At 40.6% G+C, this 20009-nt stretch overlaps 1 protein-coding gene across 1 annotated transcript in view; it reads left to right on the top strand.

Annotated features, from left to right (window-relative positions):
* Positions 1-18574, top strand: part of LOC142257657 (vomeronasal type-2 receptor 26-like) — a 29244-nt gene extending 10670 nt beyond the window's left edge. The window contains exons 3-6 of the mRNA XM_075329794.1: positions 9-800; positions 3264-3485; positions 8090-8213; positions 17667-18574. Coding sequence (XP_075185909.1) covers positions 9-800; positions 3264-3485; positions 8090-8213; positions 17667-18574 — 2046 coding nt within the window. The remainder of the gene's footprint in view (positions 1-8; positions 801-3263; positions 3486-8089; positions 8214-17666) is intronic.
* Positions 18575-20009: the final 1435 nt, after the last annotated feature.

Below are 20009 nucleotides of genomic sequence, written 5' to 3'. Positions count from 1 at the left end.
TCTTGCAGATCAGTTATGGTGCCCTTAATTCTGCACTTGGTAGAACCTTTCCATTACTATACCAAACTGTTCCAAGTGAATTATCTCAGGTTCATGCCGTGATTCAGCTTCTACTCTACTTTGGTTGGACTTGGGTTGGAATTATTACAACCGAAGATGACAATAGCCAATACGCCATCAAGGAGCTTAAAGAACAGATGGAGAAACATAGGATTTGTGTTGACTTCCTCTCCATCATTTCGATGGATACCAAAGTTTATAGAGAAAAGTCTTTAAAGGCAGTGAAAGAAATTAAAAATTCTTCAGTTAATGTCATCATTTTTTATGGCACAGAAATCCCTTTTATTGGTTTTATGGAATCTTGTGTCGAAAATATTACAGGAAAAGTTTGGATAACAGCAACAGGAATGGATGGCACCATTAAAAATAAATTTCCAAATTTTAATCAAAAATTCAATGGCTCCTTAGCAATCACAATACAAAGAGGAAAAATTCCAGGATTTTTTAAATTTTTGTTACAGGCTACTATTTATACTATTCCAGATAACATTTTTCTAAATCACTTTTGGCAGTTCAGCTTTGGATGCTATAATACTCAAGACAGTTCGAGACCAGAGCTGATTTGTGCAAATAATACAGCTTGGAAAGAGCTTGTTTCAAATGATACACGAATTTATCGACATTCGTACACAATTTATAATGCTATTTATTTACTTTCAGAGGCATTACATCAAATGCACCAAGCTGGACTACTTTTAGAGCCATTATCTTTACATTTAAAGGATGAATTGAAATATAAAGTTAGTATAATATCTAAAAAAAATAATAATAATAAAAACCTCAATAGAATACATTGTAATAGCCTTTTTTTTTGGGGTGGGGGGAGTGGGGGCACTAACCTGTGAAATCTATCTGCAAACAAAATGGCTTAAAGTGGTTGTCCAAGCCCTTAACATTGATGGCCTAGCCATTCTGAAACCCTGTCAATCAACTGTACCCAAAGTTGCCCGTGGCCAAAACTGTCCAGTTGCATATCCATAAACAGCATATGGGTCATGGATGGGCATTGCACAGCACATCTGCCCCTTATTTATTTGAAACAGGAGCAGATATGCAGTTCGCAGCCACTGTCACTACACAATTGAAAAAAGTTGTGGGGTGCAGTTCCGCAACTGAGCAGCTCCGGCCAGCAGCAGCACTGGGAACAGCTGATCAGCGGGAATGCTGGATGTCAAACTCCCAGCAATCAGACATTGATGACTTATCCTGCGAATGGGTCATTAAAGTATATCTGATTCCATTGTATGTCTGTCATTGTTCTCTCTTTGCTATAGGAGTCTAGTGACAGGTTTTGGGTCTGAGTCTCACTTTCCCCTGTGAGACTTTGCTATTTATATGTGTGTATTTCATTTGGCAGTTGGAGGGCTAATGGCAGTATTCCTTGACAGTAAGCAGGTCAATTACCATCCCAGGTGTTTCCAGTTTGGAACCACTCCCAGTCCCTTTATATACCCTCTGCTACCAGCAGAGGGTGTCGATTATTATTCTTGATTCATTTGGACTCTGGTCTTGGAGGAAGAAGGAGCTGATGTTACCCTCTGCTGTAGTTACTGTTGTGTCTGCAGTCTTGGTGCTGACTGCAGCATTCTTTTGTTGTTAATCCCCCATCTGTGTTCCTTTCACAGTGTGTTTCTTCAGTGTAGCAGTAAGGCTAGCATCCTTCACCTGCCCATGCCTTAGCCAGGGACTATTGTAGGGTCATCTCAGGGCTTCAGGTTCCGGCTCGGCGACAGGTGAGGAACCTGTATAGGTACTGACTAGGAGTGCAGGGTACAGCGGCAGGTAAGTGGAGGAGGTGTCCATCTTCCATGTCACTAGCACTAGGGCCCACTGTTATTAAAGTGTCCCCGGTATACCCCTTGTCTGCTCATGGTGTTTTTCCCATTTAAGTGGTGTGTTTGGCCTCATTCCGGACTCTGTCCTAGTCCATGTGTGACTATAAAAAACATAATGTACAAGTCTGTTTCAAATATGCTAATTAGTTTTATGCTGCTCAAGGGGGCGTTGATTTACTCAGACTAGTCATCCCAGGGATCGTTTTATCATGTGCTTGTGGGCGTTATAACATGATTTGAAAGCACAAAAGTCATCCTTGGGTCTCTGAAAGTCTAAAACATGTGCATGATTTCATCCTTTCATGGCAATACACTGTGAAGATGGGTGTTTCTTCCCTGGCTTCACCGGCACTAATGGGAATAATGAAATTTAAGACTTAAGCTAGTGTCAACGAAAATCATGTTTTCATGCCTACAAGGCCAATGTAACACAATTACTGAGATGACTAGTCTGGGGAAACCAATGCCCCATCAAGTAGTATAAAATGAAAGGATTTAGGGCTTATCACTCCCTTGCAAATAATTTGCATACAGAACAAATACGGCACATGCCACACATACAAAACATGGAATACATAGACTCGTACATGTTACTCACACATTGAAGATATGCTATGTCAACCACTCACGTTTACAATAACCTACATATACCAAATCAAGGGCACAAAATATGTTGCCCAACTAGAGAATTTATTAAGTAATATGCAAATATATACAGCAATAAATATATTTTATTCATAGGCTACAACTATTAGGACAGAGGGGGAAATAACCGCACTACAAAGGGTGATGGGAGGGAGAGCAGAACAAAGGCATGTATTAAATCTAAGATATCACAGCTTGTAATGGCTATATATCATAAACAGCAAGGATAGTAGGACTACAAGTATAAGGTGCGTAGGTTAAAACACCATAGATCATTATACTGTAGATAAATATTAATATATAGCTCAGCTCATCCCACTAATCCCCTGGGTAAAAAGCTGATATAGATGGTAAATAACACATTTTTATAAGTTTTTAGAAGGTGTCAGCCTTTCATACCTACTTAAAAGGCGTTTCTCCAACATAGTTACTTGTAGCCATGTGTACGTGCTATGCTGCACATCTCAAACGTCACCCCCACCTCGACGCGCATTTCACAGCACTTCTGGTTTCGGTACGAGACTAAAGCTTACAGTAGGATACATACACCACACACAGAACACCACGCCACTAGACATTTAATAAATGGAAAAGTTGAACACATGATTTTGCAGGCTGCCTTTTTTGTCTTTGATCATTAAATAAGCCTAACCACTCCCAATTTAGAGTAGTGAAATAAGTAGAATTTCTTCTATTAATTCATATTCTATCTTTCATTTTAAGCTAAACTATTATTTAAAAAATGTGAGCTTGAAAAATCCATCTGACACGGATATTTTCTTTAATGACCAAGGATATGTTCAAGGAAACTTTGATATTTTAAACTTCGTTGCAAGTTCAAATATGAGGATAACAAATGTCTTGGTTGGCTCTTGGTTCTCATCTGCTCCTAAACAGCTTCAAATAAATGAAAGTGCAATTGTCTGGAATCCATGTTTCACAGAGGTAGGAACCATTTCCAGTCATGTTCTAGTATTGCTCTTCAACCCTTACCTCTGAAGCCATTTTTTAAACTTTACATTTGCATTTTTGAGGCTTGATTGTTGAGTTGACTTTAGTGTTGAGCAAGTAGTTGACTGTTCGTACTCGCTATCCTGTTAGTGAGTACTGTCCACTACTCGCATATTCGCATATAGTTATTGCTGGGCGCAATGTAAGTCAATGGGAAATACTCGCTAAGTAGTGAGTAACCTGAAAGCCGTATTTTGCGTGCGAGTAGCGAATAGTACGGCTTTCGGGTTTCTCGCTACTTAGCGAGTATTTCCCATTGACTTATATTGCACACGCTACTCATAACAAATATGCGAGTAGCGGGAAGTACTCACTAACAGCATAGCGAGTACGCATAGTCAACTACTCGCTCAACACTAGTTTTAACACATAACACATTTTATCATATAATGTACTAAACACAGGCAAAAAAAATCCAATTGAAGTAAAATGGTAAAAATACTACAATTCTGCCATTGTTTTTTGGGTTTTGGTGTTATTGCATTTACTGTGTAGGAAAATGACCGATTAGTATCAAGGTCAGGACATTTCTGTGATACCAAACTTGTGACGATCTTTTAAAACGTAAATGGTGAAATAAAGCAAATGTTTATAAAAAAAATGTTTGTGTCTCCAAGACCCCTAACATTTTTCATTACGCCATCCATAGAATAACCTGAGGGTTTTCTTTTTGTGTGGCAGAGCTGTTGGTTACATGGTTGCATTCTATAATCACTCCGTGTTCTATGCTATAGAATGGCAATGTATCAGTAAAAATTGGATGGCATATGGATGGTCCATGTGCCCTTTGTTTTTTTTCTTGCACCCATAGACTTGCATTGGTGAATTTTAACCATTTTATGCAACTATATTTAGCATGGTGTGACTTTTTCTTCAGGCTACAAAGAGCTGAGAAAAATCTCAGATCAGCACTGCCTTGTTGTTTCCCGCATGGTATTTGGCCATTTAATGCACAAGTGGAAGCAAGCAAGCCCTAAGAATTAATTTCATAAGAGTACCAAGATAGCAGTGACAAGAACCATTAGAAAGCCCCAAGCTGCCATTGCAATCCTGCTGGCGCTCCATGGAAATGTTATTGTTTAAAATTGTCCAAATTTTCAAAGATTGGCAGCATCTAAATGGTTGAAAGCAGCAATTTAAGCACATCTCTGCTGCTGCAGTCAGAGAAAGATGATGGCTGTTACAAAAGTTGAATCTACCCCATATAGACCCAAATGAGAATGTATATGTAAGTAATTTTGTGCTAAGGGTTTTGCCAAAAGCCTAGTTGTTATGACATACTTTGCCAAAGGCATTGTTAGGACCCATGTGGATGAGAACTTGCGGCACAGTGGCAAATCATGCAGGGATTTTAAAGGCCAGGTTGTTTAAGCAGCCGCAGGCGAGAGTGAAGTAGACCAAAGAAGATGAATGCGTTAGGGAAAGGAAAACGTGAACGCTAAATGCTGAATTTATGCAGAGCAAATGCATTGGCAAGCGCGAGTACTACTTGACTCATCTAAAGACATACACTTGTTGATGCACGCAGCACACCACTCCAAGGGGGTTTATTTCTTTATAGAATCCTTTGGCTGTAATTTTTCTTTGCTGATCTATATACATATCCTTGAATTTTTAGCTATACACAGCTCGTTAGTGTATATATATATAATATACATATATCTATACAGAGAGAGAGAGAGAGAGCGAGAGAGAGTGACTGCTTGCCATATTTTTTTTATCTATACTTGTAATGATGTACAACTTTCCCTGCAGATGAAGGCTGAATTATTTAGCTTTCATCTGCCTCTTACAGCACTCCATCCACAGCTGTCAACCTGTTAAATTTCACTGTCAATCTCTGATAGAGGCATTTAATGTAGGCCAGAAGAGGGGCATGCTCTTCTACCCCTCATTGGCATACCCACAACATGATCTTGGGATGCCATTATGCTGTCATAACAACCATGGGTCAGCATTTCTGTCATCTTACTTCTCCTGTGAAAGCCAGCTCATGACTGACGTTCATAGGAGACCTTGATTTCTTCTGTTTACAGCAGTGCCGTGGCATTGCAGTATATAGAACAAGTGATCAGACTATTGCAGGCTCAAGTCCTTTAGGCTATGTGCGCACATTGCGTAGTAGCCCTACAGAAATTTCTGCAGCGATTTAAAGAGCACACGTGCGCTTCAAATCGCTGCAGAAACAAAAGCAGATTTTCATGCGCTCTGCATGTAGCCCCTCCCAGCCCCTGCCATAGACAGAGCAGGGACTTCATGCAGAGCGCACAAAAGAAGTGACATGTCACATACCGAAGCGCTGCGCTCTAATACGCCACGTGCGCACGGCTCCTGCACAATCTCCATAGATTATGCTGGGGACGCAGGACGCATGCAGTTACGCTGCGGTGCAGATCGCAGCGTAACTGCATGTAATTACGCAACGTGCGCACATAGCCTAAAGTGGACTATTAAAAAAATTACAAAGTATAAAAAAAGTTTTAAAAAATATATAAAAGCTAAAATAACACTCCTTTAATCTCATTAGCCAATCAAATTTAAGAAATAACGAAAAGTACAGATATGATATCGCTACGTTAGTAAAAGTCTGATCTCTTAAGATGTTAAAAAATCAATAAGATCAGTAAACAGCGTAATGAGAAAAAAAATCAAAACACCAGAATTGCATTTTTTTTGAGCCACCACAACAACAGAAAAAAAAAATACAGGTGATCAATAAATCTATAGACCCCAAAATAATATCAATAAAAACATCAGCTCTCAGAGCAAAAAACAAGCCCTCACACAGCTCTAACTTCCAAGAATAGAAATTGTTAAGGCTATTCTCACAATGTTGCGCCAGAAGTAAGATTATTTTTTAGTATCTGCGTAATTGTACTGACCTGGAAACTCCAAATGCTAGGTCATTTCTTTAGATTAAATGAACACTGTAAATAAAAAAAAACAAAAAACATTTGCAGACATCCCCTTTTTTCTATTTTCCCACACATCATATTATAAAATGGATAATGTAATTCAAAAGTACAACTCATCCAGAAATAAAACAAGCCCTTAAATGGCTATATCCATGGAAAAATAAAAAAGTATGGCTCTTGGGATAAGGGAAGGAAGAAAATAAAGCACAACCCCCCCCAAAACTAGCCTGGTCCTTATGGGGTTAATTTATTTTTCACCTTTAACCACTTTACACATGCTTTTATGCTGTGTTCCTTGAGTTTTTGTGTCTTCCCACTGACACACTTTTTTAATATTTTATTATTACATTTTTTTATTGTTTTCGATGCATAATAAAATTTTTATACATTTTTCTATATTGTATAAACCATTTATTCTTTTTTTAAATTGTGACTTCATATATTTGTAGGGTGTATTGTATTTGGACTTTGCTATTTATATTTAATTGGGGATATGATCTCCATGGAAATGAGATTGTCAAAGATTAGCAGCAGCAGCTAAATGGTTGAAAGCAGCAATTGGAGCACATCTTCAGCTGCTGCTGTCAGATAAAGTTGCTGACTATGTTACACAACCAGCTGTCCCCATGTAGACCCCGGTGCTAATGTATATATAAGTAATTTTAATAAAAAGGGTTTGCCCAAGGTCTAGTCCTTACGATGGGCTTTGCACAAGGCCTAGTTAGTGTCCCCTAGGGATGTACATGATGAACCGTTCATGGGCGCCACATTCATATTTAATTGTGGGTATGATCTCCTTACTTATCCACATTATATGCGTTTGGACATTAATTATTGCTATTAAAAAGAAAAACCTCATTTAGGTAAATCAATGTGAAACAAAGGTAATTGTATTGTGGTGTGCTAAGGTACATGAGAGTAAAGGGTGCTTTACACGCTACAATATATTTTATGATGTGTTGGTGGGGTCACGTCGTAAGTGACGCACATCCGGCATCGTAAGTTACATTGTAGCATGTAACAGCTACGTGCGATTGCGATTGAACAGTAATACGTTAATCGCATGCACGTCGTTCATTTCCTAAAAATTGAACGTCCGGTTGTTCAATGTTCCCGAGACAGCACACATCACAGTGTGGGACACCCCGGGAGCGATGAACAGATCTTACCTGTGTCCCGCAGCTCCCGCCAGCAATGCGGAAGGAAGGAGGTGGGCGGGATGTTTACGTCCCGCTCATCTCCGCCCCTCCGCATCTATTGGCCAGCTGCTGCATGACGTCGATGTGACGTCGAACGTCCCTCCCACTCCAGGAAGTGGATGTTCTCCGCCCACATTGAGGTCGTATGGTAGGTAAGTACGTGTGACGGGGGATAATCGTTTGTGCGGCACGTTCAACAAATTGAACGTGCCGCACATACGATGGGGGCGGATACGATCACATAAGAAATCGTATGCTGGATCGTAGGGTGTAAAGCAGGCTTAACAGAAAAGCAATACTAAATAACAGAATCACAAAGTGACAAAAGAAATGTTGTATATTCTCATATTTACAACACCATACAGGACTTGTTCTTTGCCTATTTCAAAAGAGTTTTAAAAAAAATGTTAATGTAAATTTTCAGACTCCGCGATCCTTATGCACAGATCCTTGTCCTCCGGGCTGCAGGCAATCACTAGAGGCTGGGAAACTATCCTGCTGCTTTAAATGTGTACAGTGTAACGATGGAGAATTTGCAAATGGAACAGGTAAGTGAAACTTGCTGATTACACAGTTTTCAATATTATGGAAATATTTGACAATACCCCACATAATTTAGACTCAAATGGTAATGGATCCCCAATGCATATTGAAAAACAGCACAGTTTGACGTTTTCTGCTTTGATGTAATAACTTTATGTGCTACGATCTATCTACATGTCTTCTTTTTAGAACATGTTTTACCATCGTGCTATGTTAATTAAATAGATTTTTCTGAACTTTTCAAAAATTGCCTTGTTGAAGGAATTGTTAAAATTGTCAAAATTTGTGTTAATTACTCGTGATGAGTGGAGTCTAAGGGGAAAACTTTTCTCCTTGCGGAGACCTGACAAACCAGTCTGGAGGTCTCCACAAGGAAAAATGTTTTCCCCTTAGACCCCACTATAGCTTCTCATACTGCAAGATCAGATCCCATACACTGACGAGGGGCAGTCACCCCGAAACACCGTGTCTGCAAAATGGGGTTCTGATCTTGCATAAATCCTTGCTCATATGAAAAGGCTCACTTTTGAATTTTTCGGATTGCTACTTCCAATAGCTGGCACTAGAATTTGTCTCCTTCCTACCTGGAGAGACAATTTGAATAGTGATGAGTGAGCATTAAAGTTTTTGGGTGCTCAGTACTCGCATCGAGCATGTCACTCAAAACTGCTTGACTCTAGTACTAGCACAATAGAAGTCAGTGGGTGATTAAGCATATTTTTCTAGAGTCCCTTTTCTGTTACCTGTCCTGACACTGCCCCCACCCAGTCCCTATCATCCGTGTTCAGCAGGCAACAGACATCGCCCAGCAATCTCCAATCCATCTTCTTTTCCACCACAGTCCCCATCATCCATATGCAGCAAGTAACAGACATCGCCCGGCAATCTCCAATCCATCTTCTTTTCCACCACAGTCCCCATCATCCATATGCAGCAAGTAACAGACATCGCCCGGTAATCTCCAATCCATCTTCTTTTCCACCACAGTCCCCATCATCCATATGAAGCAGGTAACAGACATCGCCCAGTAATCTCCAATCCATCTTCTTTTCCACCACAGTCCTCATCATCCACGTGCAGCAGGTAACAGACATCGCCCGGCAATCTCCAATCCATCTTCTTTTCCACCACAGTCCCTATCATCCACGTGCAGCAGGCATCAGACGTCGCCCGGTAATCTCCAATCCATCTTCTTTTCCACGACAGTCCCCATCATCCACATGCAGCAGGTAACAGACATCACCCAGCAATCTCCAATCCATCTTCTTTTCCACCACAGTCCTCATCATCCACGTGCAGCAGGCAACAGACATCGCCCGGCAATCTCCAATCCATCTTCTTTTCCACCACAGTCCCCATCATCCATATGCAGCAGGCAACAGACATCGCCCAGTAATCTCCAATCCATCTTCTTTTCCACCACAGTCCTCATCATCCACGTGCAGCAGGTAACAGACATCACCCAGCAATCTCCAATCCATCTTCTTTTCCACCACAGTCCCCATCATCCACATGCAGCAGGTAACAGACATCGCCCGGCAATCTCCAATCCATCTTCTTTTCCACCACAGTCCCTATCATCCACGTGCAGCAGGCATCAGACATTGCCCGGTAATCTCCAATCCATCTTCTTTTCCACGACAGTCCCCATCATCCACATGCAGCAGGTAACAGACATCACCCAGCAATCTCCAATCCATCTTCTTTTCCACCACAGTCCTCATCATCCACGTGCAGCAGGCAACAGACATCGCCCGGCAATCTCCAATCCATCTTCTTTTCCACCACAGTCCCCATCATCCATATGCAGCAGGCAACAGACATCGCCCAGTAATCTCCAATCCATCTTCTTTTCCACCACAGTCCCCATCATCCGCGTGCAGCCTGCAACAGACATCGCCCAGTAATCTCCAATCCATCTTCTTTTCCACCACAGTCCCCATCATCCGCGTGCAGCCTGCAACAGACATCGCCCGGCAATCTCCAATCCATCTTCTTTTCCACCACAGTCCCCATCATCCGCGTGCAGCCTGCAACAGACATCGCCCAGTAATCTCCAATCCATCTTCTTTTCCACCACAGTCCCCATCATCCGCGTGCAGCAGGCAACAGACATCGCCCAGTAATCTCCAATCCATCTTCTTTTCCACCACAGTCCCCATCCTCCGTGTGCAGCAGGCAACAGACATCGCTCAGCAATCTCCAATCCATCTTCTTTTCCGCCACAGTCCCCATCATCCGCGTGCAGCCTGCGTCGCCCGGAAACTTTCATTCCCTGTGCGCTGTCCAAAAATTCCCCACTGGCAAAGAAATTTGTGCGGTTAGTTCAGCTCAAGTCCCTGTTCTGGAAAAAAAGAGATTTATTTTCCTCTATGGAGACTCAAGTAGAGCTAACTGCACAGTTACTTTGGATGGTCACACAGAACGGAATTTGCCATTGATGACAGCTGCACCCAGATGATGAATGTGTTTGCTGTGAGGACAGAATGGAGGTTACTGATGTCAGCTGCATGCGGATGATAAGGATTGTGGTGGCCGGGGGCTGTGTCAGGGCAGGTAATAGAATGGGTAGTTGAGCATTTAGCTTGAGCACCCGTGGTATTTGATCAAGCATCGAGCATTCCAACAACCTCAATGCTCGATTGAGTGCCAAGCATGCCATCTCATCACTATTAATTACCATTTAAATCCCCTCGTGCTTCAGCCTTAAGGCTTTGGTGGCCCTTACAGGTCAAGTGATAAACAAGATGTCCTCTCTAGAAGTTATGCTGTCCTCTGATCCTTCAGTAGAAAAAATAACAATTTCAGATGACTGAAGGACAAACATCATCACTTCTAGTCCCAGAAAACACCAACGCAGTGATGAAGAAGTGAAGTCGTAAATAACACATTTCTTTATTTTTCACTAGTGGATTTGCCTTGGCAATTTTTAAAAATCATTTGAAACAAAAGTTTAGAACCTGCAGCCGCATCTCCCTACTTTTCCTTTTTATTTAATGTTTTAGCCTAGATAATGTTTCTCCCACTTTGTGGACTTTTTTTTTTTCCACAAAACCAATATAATTGGAGGGATACAGTATAGGTAACGTAAACTGTAACCATCATTTAATTTACTTATTTTTATAATTCATTAGTACACTCAAAAATAAGAAACATTGTCTTACCATATCAAAGAAAACTGTTTTTTTCTCCGCCTGGACTGATCTTTAAAGGGAACCTGTCACCGGATGTTTATAATACTCACCTAACGGTCGGTGCGGAGCAGACTGGTCGGATGGGTGTCTCTGTTCTCCAGATCTCGCGCCTCCTCTTTCGGTCATCTTTGTCCTTCTTCTGAAGCTACTGTGGATGACACATTCCACGTCATTTTCACTAGCCGGTATTGAGGTCCTGCGCAGGTACACTTTGATCTTCGCTGAGTAGGACAGATCAAGGTATTGTAGTGCGCCTGCGTGGGACCTCAATTCTTGGAATGCGTCATCCGCACTAGCTTCAGAAGGAGGACAAAGATGATCGAAAGAGGAGGTGCGGACCAGGAGAACAGAAACACCCAACCGACTAGTCTGCTCCGCACCGACCGTTAGGTGAGTATTATAAACATCCGGTGATAGGTTCAATTTAATTCTCAAAATTCTCAGTTCACAGGTAAAATCTGTCTTCATTTACAACAGATTTTCTTATTACTGAAGCAGTAAATGGCAGTTGGTGCCCATAAATTCCTCTGGAGAACTGTAACTGTCATTTTAGGAGCACTTGCAGCAGAATATCTCTCTTCTAGATAGCTCTTCCCTCCTAGTTCACAATTTCCCCTCCATAGAATATTCAAACCACTGACTGTCATCTTCTATTTCAGTAATTAATAAATCTTTCCTTCTCTACATCCAAATTTTACAGATTTTTCCCATGAATTCAGACTGACAAGATAGTAGACATGAAAATAGTAACTTTGTAGTATATCTTATCAAACAAATCTGGTTCTTTCTCCTCCTAGACATTCTTAAGTCATGGTTAATTGAGCTGCTAAATGTCTATAATCTGTTACACATTACTGAGATGAAAGCGGAAGGAAAAAGAGCGCCAATAGGGTCTTACCACATATTATAGGGAGATGTACATAAAGAGACTCACCTAAAGCGATTGTGTGAGTCACAATACCTATGCAACCCTAAAATAATGGCTCCTGCTGCAGCCCTAGATAGGATAAACTTCAATGCTGGAGAGGAAAAATGGGGTTAATGCTGCGCTGCTACTGAAATTGATTTAATCAATTCTCCTTTATTTTACAGGTCTATGCATTTCAGAGGTCAGAGCCTCCTTCAGGACAAAGGAAAAATCAACAGTCTATTACTTCGGCAGCAGTGCGTCATTAACCCCGTTTGTCCTCTCCAGCATTGACGTTTTGTACATTACTGAGACAGGAGATGACAGCTGGTGTTCATAAGGTTCTGTGGAGAGGGAAGATATGGGGAGGAGGGAGGAGCTAAAGGCAGACACAGACATTCTGCTGCAAGTTCTCCTGAAATGACAGTTATACTTCACTTGTTTATAAAATATTATGAGCACCATCTGTCAGTAATGAGAAATCTGGATTGACTGAAGACAGATTTTACCTGTCAGATCAGTCCGGAAAAGAGAAGATCTAATAGAACTTTTCTTATTTTCCTGTTTATTATTTGTTTATGATGGAAAAAAAATAAGTGACAGCTACATTTTAAAGTTAAGTCACAATAGACTTGATTCATTAAGACTGGAAATTTTCACACACTTTTTGTGGTGTATTTCGACTACCGAATTTATTAAGAGGCTGATTTTTCTTTAAGGGAGCCTGTCACGTGTTAAAATGCTATTAATCTGCACATATATTGTTAGTCTGCAGGTTAAAAGTGTTTGAAATCCCCCTGATGCCTAGACATTGAATGCAGCTGCAGGGAGGAAAAGAAGTTTTGAGTTTCAGTCATTGATGAGGTGCTATCTTGGGTTCAGGCACCGAGCTACGTATAGAGAGCGATGGCTGTAGCCACGCCCCCCACACTAACTGACAGCTACAAATGATTAGAACCAGCTGTCAGTCCTTGCCTGTGTCTTCCCTGTGACTGAAACCCTCTAGTAGAGATGCGCCTTAAAGGTGATGTTTCATAGCATCCTATGGTAACCGCCGCAGTTCAATTTACTGGGCACTGCCGGGACACAACTCCATGGACATCAGGGTGAGAGGACTCAGCTCAATCACAGCATGCACTCGGGTTTTCCATTTCTCTCGTGGCAGTTCAGTTGCATGTCGGGCATTTCTTCCAGTGATATCAGATGCCGAAGCAGGGGAATGATTATCTCTCCTCCATTTAAAGGTCCACATGTGCAGTGCTTACCTATCCAGACATATTATTCGGCCACACAGCACCCCGTAGATCTTTTGGGGTGCTCCATGACCATAGATCCCTTTCTTCACCCTCTTTCTCCCCAAAACTACAAGTTCACTTTTCTGAAGAGTTCCCCAGTACTGGACGGGGAATTTATGAGTACCAGTGTCTGCGTTCTCCCTTCTATATGAAGTTTTGGATGGCTCTTTTTTTCATTATTAGGGTTTGGTTCCACTTCCAATTTTCATGTGCAAGTGCAATCATCAGATTGCATTCACAGCAGTGCAAAACTATGGGGCAGTGTCCATCTGCGATTGATTTCTCATGCCATAGCGGCATGCAGAATGTATCGCAGCATGCTGCGTTTTGTACCGAGTCTCGGCTTACACGCACCCATACAAGTCTAGGAGAGCATATGAAACATTGCACTGGACTCGCATGTAATACGAGTGCAGGGCGATGTACGCAGCGACAGAAAGCGGAGGAGATGGGGTGAAAGTGCTCCCTCTTCTAAGCAGCTGTGATCCTATTGCAAGATTACTTCACAGTCACATGACCCTCGGCTGATGCTCGCAGCAGAGGGTCATTAGCATATCACTTCCGATGCTCTCGCATCACAAGTTATGCGCTAGTGGAACTGTACCCTAATGGTGAGACCAAAACAATTGTTTTTTTGCATATGTGATATTTGGCACTTTATTGGTATATACTGTATGTTTACTTACATCATTATGGCATTGGAATTATTGGGCAAATTGTTCCCTTTATAATGATCTTATTAAAGCTTAGGTTGCATGTATAATATATAACTAGAGATGAGCGGACCTATTGAAGTTTGGTTTAGAGGGTGAAGTCGGACTTTAGATAAAGTTCGGATTGGGACCCAGATTTTACTTGAATGTCATTGGAAGTCACTGATTGAGAAATTTGGGTCTCCGCCAACATACAGTTAGCCATAAAAGATCACTTCCAAAAGATCACTCTATCTCTCTCTCTATCGCTCTCTCTGTAATATATATATATATATATATATATACATATATATATATATATATATATATACATATATATATATATATATATATATATATATATATATGTATATATATATATATATATGTACAGTTAGGTCCAGAAATATTTGGACAGTGACACAAGTTTTGTTATTGTAGCTGTTTACAAAAACATGTTCAGAAATACAATTATATAAATAATATGGGCTGAAAGTGCACACTCCCAGCTGCAATATGAGAGTTTTCACATCCAAATCGGAGAAAGGGTTTAGGAATCATAGCTCTGTAATGCATAGCCTCCTCTTTTTCAAGGGACCAAAAGTAATTGGACAAGGGACTCTAAGGGCTGCAATTAACTCTGAAGGCGTCTCCCTCGTTAACCTGTAATCGATGAAGTAGTTAAAAGGTCTGGGGTTGATTACAGGTGTGTGGTTTTGCTTTTGGAAGCTGTTGCTGTGACCAGACAACATGCGGTCTAAGGAACTCTCAATTGAGGTGAAGCAGAACATCCTGAGGCTGAAAAAAAAGATAAAATCCATCAGAGAGATAGCAGACATGCTTGGAGTAGCAAAATCAACAGTCGGGTACATTCTGAGAAAAAAAGGAATTGACTGGTGAGCTTGGGAACTCAAAAAGGCCTGGGCGTCCACGGATGACAACAGTGGTGGATGATCGCCGCATACTTTCTTTGGTGAAGAAGAACCCGTTCACAACATCAACTGAAGTCCAGAACACTCTCAGTGAAGTAGGTGTATTTGTCTCTAAGTCAACTGTAAAGAGAAAACTCCATGAAAGTAAATACAAAGGGTTCACATCTAGATGCAAACCATTCATCAATTCCAAAAATAGACAGGCCAGAGTTAAATTTGCTGAAAAACACCTCATGAAGCCAGCTCAGTTCTGGAAAAGTATTCTATGGACAGATGAGACAAAGATCAACCTGTACCAGAATGATGGGAAGAAAAAAAGTTTGGAGAAGAAAGGGAACGGCACATGATCCAAGGCACACCACATCCTCTGTAAAACATGGTGGAGGCAACGTGATGGCATGGGCATGCATGGCTTTCAATGGCACTGGGTCACTTGTGTTTATTGATGACATAACAGCAGACAAGAGTAGCCGGATGAATTCTGAAGTGTACCGGGATATACTTTCAGCCCAGATTCAGCCAAATGCCACAAAGTTGATCGGACGGCGCTTCATAGTACAGATGGAAAATGACCCCAAGCATACAGCCAAAGCTACCCAGGAGTTCATGAGTGCAAAAAAGTGGAACATTCTGCAATGGCCAAGTCAATCACCAGATCTTAACCCAATTGAGCATGCATTTCACTTGCTCAAATCCAGACTTAAGACGGAAAGACCCACAAACAAGCAAGACCTGAAGGCTGCGGCTGTAAAGGCCTGGCAAAGCATTAAGAAGGAGGAAACCCAGCGTTTGGTGATGTCCATGGGTTCCAGACTTAAGGCAGTGATTTCCTCCAAAGGATTCGCAACAAAATATTGAAAATATAAATATTTTGTTTGGGTTTGGTTTATTTGTCCAATTACTTTTGACCTCCTAAAATGTGGAGTGTTTGTAAAGAAATGTGTACAATTCCTACAATTTCTATCAGATATTTTTGTTCAAACCTTCAAATTAAACGTTACAATCTGCACTTGAATTCTGTTGTAGAGGTTTCATTTCAAATCCAATGTGGTGGCATGCAGAGCCCAACTCGCGAAAATTGTGTCACTGTCCAAATATTTCTGGACCTAACTGTATATATATATATATATATATATATATATATATATATATATATATATATATACAGTGTGTCCACCATAGTAAAGTAACCATGCTCTACTCAATGAAACCACCTATAGCACCAACTGGTGGAAATCAACGGGGTTAGCATTTTTATCTCGAAAACGGAACGTGATAGAGAAAAAAGGGAATTATAAAATTGTAGGGCATCATCAATTTAGTACAAATCGACACCTTGCATACAGAAATGCTTTGATATGAAACCCATGACCCCCCCCAAAAACATTGAATGCTGGTCACGCATATGGCGCTCATTTAACTTTGATGCTCAAAGTGTCCCCTGTCAGCTGCAATGCACATCTGGGCTCTGCACAGCATACTGTATCTTGCTGCACGTTGTGCAATATGGTAGGTGATACATTTGCACAAACATCTGTGATACATCGTCGTAGGTCCTGCAATGTTGGTAGAAGGGTCGCATACACCTGCTGTTTGATGTGACCTCACAGAAAGAAGTCCAATGGGGTCAGGTCAGGTGAGCGGAGGCCACTCCACACAGCCACCATAGCCAATGACTTGTAGGAAGGTCTCCATGAGGTATCGCTTCATGTTCGCAGCCTTGTGAGGTTTACACGTTCTAATCATAGCATTTCTGTATGGAAAGTGTCGATTCGTATTGAACTGATGATGCCCTACAACTTTGTCATTCACTTTTTTTCTCTCTCTCGTTCCGTTTTCAAGAAAAAAATGCTAACTCCATTGTTTTCCACCAGGTGGCGCTATAGGTGGTTTCATTGCATAGCGCATGGCTACTTTATTATACCTAGACACCACTTCTATGCCTATAGCTGCCGCCGTTTCTCAAGTTAATGGCGGTGGACAGGATATGGGTGGACACACTGTATATAACCACTGTTGCTATTTACTACAACATATTGGTTGGAGAAAATACTACTCTATTGTGTGCTGTTAAATAATCTGAAGGATAATAGCATATATGCATGTTAAGAGCGTTTTTACATGTGGCAGGTTCCCTTTAGTGGTTAAGAAGTGTCTGAGAATTGTTCTATGATTCCATTCGTCTCATCACAAAATTTTCTCCAGTCGGGGACTGATGTAAGATTTCTGGTGTAAGGAAAGCCACAGTTGGTCACGAATCAGACGAGCTATGGCACAACTCCCACACCATGACCTCTGTCATTTTGGCGGAGCTAGCAAAATTGGAGGGAAATTGCCTACATTTACAAAAATGTCTAAACTTTTCAAAGGCATTTATGCATTGAAGAATTGGGGCTTTTGTCTTTCCAGATATAAACATGTCCACTCCATCTTTTTAGCTTCGGAATACTGCATCAGCTGTCCGGATGACCAGTGGTCCAATCCCACTAGAGATAAATGCATTAAGCGTCCTCTACATTTCCTGTCCTATGAGGAGGATTTAGGACTGTCCTTAGCGATCATTGCCACCATCTTGATTGGAATAGGTTCATCGGTGCTCTGGGTTTTTATCAAATACAGGAACACTCCACTGGTCAGAGCCAATAACTGTAACCTGAGCTACACTCTTCTGGTGTCTCTGATAACATGCTTTCTTCTCTCTTTCCTATTTATTGGACATCCCCAAGAAGTGACCTGCCTCATGAGACAAACCACTTTTGGAGTTATCTTTGCTGTGGCCATTTCTTCTATTTTGGGCAAAACAACCACAGTTCTCATTGCATTCAATGCTACTAAACCTGGGAGTAAGCTAAGACAATATGCAGGATCCAGGACATCCACCGGACTTGTCATTCTTTGTTCTTTGGCGGAATTCCTAATCTGTATAACATGGCTGAACTACTCTCCACCATTTGTTCAACTTGATAATAAATCTATTCCTGGTACTACCATAGTACAGTGCAATGAAGGCTCCATTGTTACTTTCTACGTGGCGGTCTCCTACATTGGGATCCTAGCGGTTTTTAGCTTTATTATAGCATTTATATCTAGGAAGCTACCAGACACTTTCAATGAGGCCCAATATATCACCTTTAGCATGTTGGTCTTCTGTAGTGTCTGGATGTCCTTTATTCCAACATATCTAAGCACTAAGGGAAAATATATGGTGGCTGTGGAAATATTTGCTATCTTAGCCTCTAATGGAGCATTACTTTGCTTCATATTCTTCCCAAAATGCTATATTATTTTGCTAAAGCCTGAGCACAATAAAAAAGGTAAAATCACAGTCAAAGGGTTTAAAATGTAAAGGGCTTGTGTACCTTTTTATTAATTTAGTTTTGGCTTTAATAATATTAATTTAATTAAAAGTTGATTGTTGAGATATCCTACTCTTTAAGTGTATCATTTCCTTGATATATATCTGGTTCTTCATGGTCACAAACCACATAACCATTTGAGTAGTTGGGTCCTGTATATTTTCCTTATTTAGCTAGCCTTCTCCTTAGCTAGTAAAAAAGGTTTTTGGTCATTCTAAACATACAAGGTTTCTAAATTAATAGAAAACAACTATCTTTGTTTGAGAAACGGTTGACAAAGAAGACTACATAACTATGGGTAATTCCAACAAAGCCAATATGTATTATTCCGTCTTCATCTGTTTGGTATTGGCAGACTGTCCAATATGCAAAAAGTGTACCTGCTCATCGGTGGGGATAGGCTTAATTCTAGGCACGGACCATGCTCTTGCGTTGCGATCCAATAAATGTCTAAATGCATCTTTAGTAGTGTTGAGCGAATAGCTAACTATTTGTACTTGCAATGCTCTTAGTGAATACTGTCCGCTACTCGCATATTCGTTATGAGTAGTGGGTGCAATGTAAGTCAATATGAAATACCCACTAAGTAGCAAGTAACCCGAAAGTCGTACTATTCGCTACTCGCACAAAAAGTGTGGCTTTCGGGTTACTCGCAAGTATTTACCATTGACTTACATTGCGCCCGCTATTCGTAACGAATGTGCAAGTAGCGGACAATACTCGCTAAAAGCATAGTGAGTACGAATTGTCAATTACTCGCTCAACACTGATCTTTAGCCCAGCCACATGAATAGAGCATAAAATCTTCATTATTGAATATTTAGTAACACATGCCTGAGTAACATCATAAATGAGGCTGTTAATCATAGCAGGTAGATTGTGTTTTTTGTCTACAATGGGAGCTGAAGGTATTTGTAACAGGTTCTTTTGAAAGTGTATGAGGTGTATCTCCACAGGTACCAATATAGATACTACAATACAGTTAAGGCATGTGTACTCATATTTCCTGGGAAGCATAAGAGCCAGGGACATGACGCAAACCACTTTTCGCACATCATGCAACCTATTGCTTTTAATCTATAACTTCATCACTCTGAATATAACTGTCTTACTGATTATATTTTGTTTATTTTTGTTAATATATAACATTTAAGGAAAATATCCCCAAATGAACAAAAAATGTTTTTAATGAGTAAGAAGAGTAAAAATTTGGCAAATAAACTTCTGAAATGCTAAATAAACTTTTAGGTTTTAAAGGTTTTAGAGATTTTTAGTTTGTTTGCAGTCTCTACCCTAAAAAAACAAATAAAATAAGAAGTTAAGTTCTAATTTTAATTTAAAAAAGGTTTTTATTATAACAACAGTACAAAGTTGACAATGTAGAACAGATGATTGTGTGGACTTTTCAGACACAAACAGCATAAA

Source organism: Anomaloglossus baeobatrachus, chromosome 12 (assembly GCF_048569485.1).
Source record: "Anomaloglossus baeobatrachus isolate aAnoBae1 chromosome 12, aAnoBae1.hap1, whole genome shotgun sequence".
Classification (NCBI taxonomy): domain Eukaryota; kingdom Metazoa; phylum Chordata; class Amphibia; order Anura; family Aromobatidae; genus Anomaloglossus; species Anomaloglossus baeobatrachus.
This window is presented reverse-complemented; position numbering and strand designations above follow the sequence as displayed.